Here is a 3,624-nt window from a genome sequence, read left to right on the forward strand (position 1 = left end):
CAGAGGTGGGAGGTGGGAGGAGGTGGTGGGAGGGGGTGGGAGGGGGTGGGAGGAGGTGGGAGGTGATGGGAGGGTGCTGAGGCAGCCTGCAGGCTCTCCAACGGCCCCGTGGGTCCCCCTGGTCCTAGCTCCAGTCCCTCCAGGTTCGTGACACGACGTGCGAGTTGAGAAGAACTGAGACTGTAGAGGGTGGTCTGATAGAGACTCATCTTGCACATGAAAGGGAGGCTGTGATATGTGTTATATGCCCCCCCTTTTTTCTTTAAACGCCTGAGTAATGTAAACAACAGGAAGCCCTGGCCGGTGTGTCTCAGTGGGCGGAGCATCATCCCGTACAGGGAATGGTGGTGGGCTCCGCTCCCGGCCAGGGCACATGCCCAGGTTTCGGGTTCAGTCCCTGATGGGAGGCAACCGATCAATGTTTCTCTCTCACATTGATGTTTCTCTCTCTCCCTCCCTCCCTCCCTTTCTCTTTCTAAAATCAATTTAAAAAACAACAACAATAACCCATGGGCACAGATAGTAGGGCGGTGAGCGCCTGGGTGGAGGGTGGGAGGGCTAGCAGAGGTCAATGGGGGGAAGGAGGATATGTAACACTTTCAACAATAAGGATTTTTATTATTTATTTATTTATTTATTTATTTAATATATTTTATTGATTTTTACAGAGAGGAAGGGAGAGGGATAGAGAGTTAGAAACATCGATGAGAGAGAAACATCGATCAGCTGCCTCCTGCACACCCCCCACTGGGGATGTGCCTGCAACCAAGGTACATGCCCCTGACCGGAATCGAACCTGGGACCCTTCAGTCCGCAGGCCGACGCTCTATCCACTGAGCCAAACCGGTTAGGGCAACAATAAAGATTTTTTAAAACACGATATGAATATTGCAGGATGGGGAGACAGTTTTTGACTAACATTCAAATGTTCAGATAGCAAATGCAGCCAAATGCAGAGGATGGCTATTTGGGTCCACAGAATCTTTCTCATCCATCCACGTGACGGCCAGACGTCTCCTAGATTGGAATAATACTGTATACTTTATTACTCACCTCTGAACTTGAGTATAAAAATCAATTGTTGTTACTTAGTAATTCTCAAGAGTCAATTATTAATGAAAAAAATTGAGTAATTCTGAAGGGACAAATTACTCATGTCTTTTGGGGCATGCGTGCGCGCACACACACACACACAACTCCTCAAAACTGTGCTGTTCGCCCTATCTGGTTTGGCTCAGTGGATAGAGCGTCAGCCTGCGGACTGAGGGGTCCCAGGCTCAATTCCAGTCAAGGGCACATGCCCAGGTTGCATGCTCGATCCCCAGTAGGGGGTGTGCAGGAGGCAGCCGATCAATGATTCTCTCTCATCATTGATGTTTCTATCTCTCCCTCTCCCTTCCTCTCTGAAATAATAAAAGTATCTTTTAAAAAAAAAACTATGCCGTTGGCCCTGACCGGTGTGCTCAGTGGTTAGAGCGCCAGCCTGCAGACTTCAGGGCCCCAGGTTCGGTTCAGGTCGAGGGCATGTACCTCGTTTGCAGGCTCGATCCCCAGTCGGGCCGTGCAGCAGGCAGCCAATCAGCGGTGTCCCTCTCTCACTGATGTTTCTGTCTCTCTCCCCTCCTCTCTCTAAAAACAAAGTCAATAAAAACATATTAAACACACACACACACACACACACACACACACACACAACAACAACAACAACTCTGCGGCTGGCATTGCAGCCATGGTCTTGGTTGTCGGGGGCGACGCCAGACAGCTCCTCTGCGTGGGTTTCTCTGCCAGCCCCCCTGTGCCTGCCCCCCACAGCCATGGCTCTTAGGGATCCAGCATTAACTTGATTATTTTTTCTCCGAAAGACAATAATCTAAATAGTATGTATCTGGATGCATCCCAGAGAGCATCACTTGCTGGAAAGGATTGTAGAAGCTCCGTAAAGTGTTTGTAAATAACAGATCCGATCGACAGTTTCAGGGTATTTTCTGTGGGTTCAAAGGTAGAACATTGACTGAAGGTGATAGAAACGGGGACTTCTGTGATGATCATGTGGGAAATCTCTGTACCTGCTCAATTCTGCCCTGAACCTAAAGCTGCTTTAAAAAATAAAGTCTTTTTTTTTTTTAACTCAAAGTCGGGGTTTTCCACTCATCTGTGCAGTTACCTGTCTGCCTCAGCATCCAGTTTAATGTTACGTTTTCTGCGGTTGTGTAGGATCCAGGGCGTCCTAAACTGTACAGTTAATTAGCTACAGATGTACTAGTCTTTGGACAGATCTTCTTGCAGAATACTCTTCAATGACACTCATCCAGAAAAGCAACAGAAATAGGAGAAAATAATTGCCTCAAAGATGCATCACCCGGTATTTCATAGCTGCCGGGGTGCCTCACCTCAAACAAGAATGGGCAGAACTTGAGGTCGGGGCCCCAGCTGTCACCGCGGCAGCATCGGGAATGCCGTGGTCTCCTCGCTCACTTCTTGTTAAAATTAGAAGGTGTTCCCCGGGTGCAAACGAGCGTCAGGTGGCTCCGAGGTTTCGCTGCTGCCCCCCAACCTCTAGGGGCAACTACACTTTACTGGTTTTAGCTTCTTGTTCAGATGGTTACCTAAATATTAAACAATCTGCTATTTCTTTTAAAAAATATATATATTTTTATTGGTTTCAGAGAGGAAGGGAGAGGGAGTAAGAGAGAGAAACATCAATGATGAGAGAGAATCCTGGATCGGCTGCCTCCTGCACACCCGCTACTGGGGATCGAGCCCACAACCCGGGCCTGTGCCCTGACCGGGAATCGAACCCTGACCTCCTGGTTCCTAGGTCGACGCTCAACCACTGAGCCACTCGGCCGGGCTCACGCCGGTTACTTTAAACCTTTTGTTTGAATCACGCCCTGTCCGCAGGTATGGGCCTGCTTTCCCCTTGTGCACGGCCCGTCTGTGTGCGGAGGAGCCGCTGTGAGCTGACCCTCTCCTCTCTTGCAGGAGTACATCAAAGGCGTCTGCGAGCCGGAGCTGGAGGAGCGCGAGCACTACCCCAAGGCCATGCACTGCATCTTCGTGGGCGCGCAGGGCCTGTTCCTCAAGAGCCTGATCCAGGACACCTGCGCCGACCTCTGCGTGCTGGACGTGGGGCTGCTGGGCATCCGCGGCAGCGCCGAGGCCGTGGTCATGGCCCGCAGCCATGTCCAGCAGTTCGTGAAGCTCTTCGAGAGCCGCGAGAGCCTGCCCGGCTGCCAGAAGGAGTCGGAGGTGAAGAGGGAGTTCCGGCAGGTCGTGGAGGCACGCGCCGACAACTACACCATGGACTTGCTGATCCTGCCCACGCCCCTGAAGAAGGAGCTGTTGGCGCTCACGCTGGGGGAGGACACCCTGTTTGAGGCGGGAGACGATGACGTCATTGAGGTCCGAGAGCCTGAACCGACGGCGGGCGCACCCAGCGCGGCCACGGGGCTGAGGGTGGACACGAAACAAATGGACTCCGTGTTCTCTAGCGCCCAAGACTCGCTCTTCCCTCCCGTCAACGGCCTGGCCTCCGAGGACGAGCCGGGCCGGGGCAGGGCTTGCCACAAGAGGCGGTCCTCCGACTCCGAGGAGCGGCACACCAAGAAGCAGATTTTCCTGGAA

At 52.2% G+C, this 3,624-nt stretch overlaps 1 protein-coding gene across 1 annotated transcript in view; it reads left to right on the forward strand.

Moving 5' to 3' along the window:
- N4BP1 (NEDD4 binding protein 1) overlaps positions 1 to 3,624 on the forward strand; it is a 27,386-nt gene that overhangs the window by 6,870 nt on the left and 16,892 nt on the right. The window contains exon 2 of the mRNA XM_014528407.1: positions 2,983 to 3,622. Coding sequence (XP_014383893.1) covers positions 2,983 to 3,622 — 640 coding nt within the window. The remainder of the gene's footprint in view (positions 1 to 2,982; positions 3,623 to 3,624) is intronic.

Source organism: Myotis brandtii, unplaced genomic scaffold, assembly GCF_000412655.1.
Source record: "Myotis brandtii unplaced genomic scaffold, ASM41265v1 scaffold633, whole genome shotgun sequence".
In the NCBI taxonomy this organism is placed as follows: domain Eukaryota; kingdom Metazoa; phylum Chordata; class Mammalia; order Chiroptera; family Vespertilionidae; genus Myotis; species Myotis brandtii.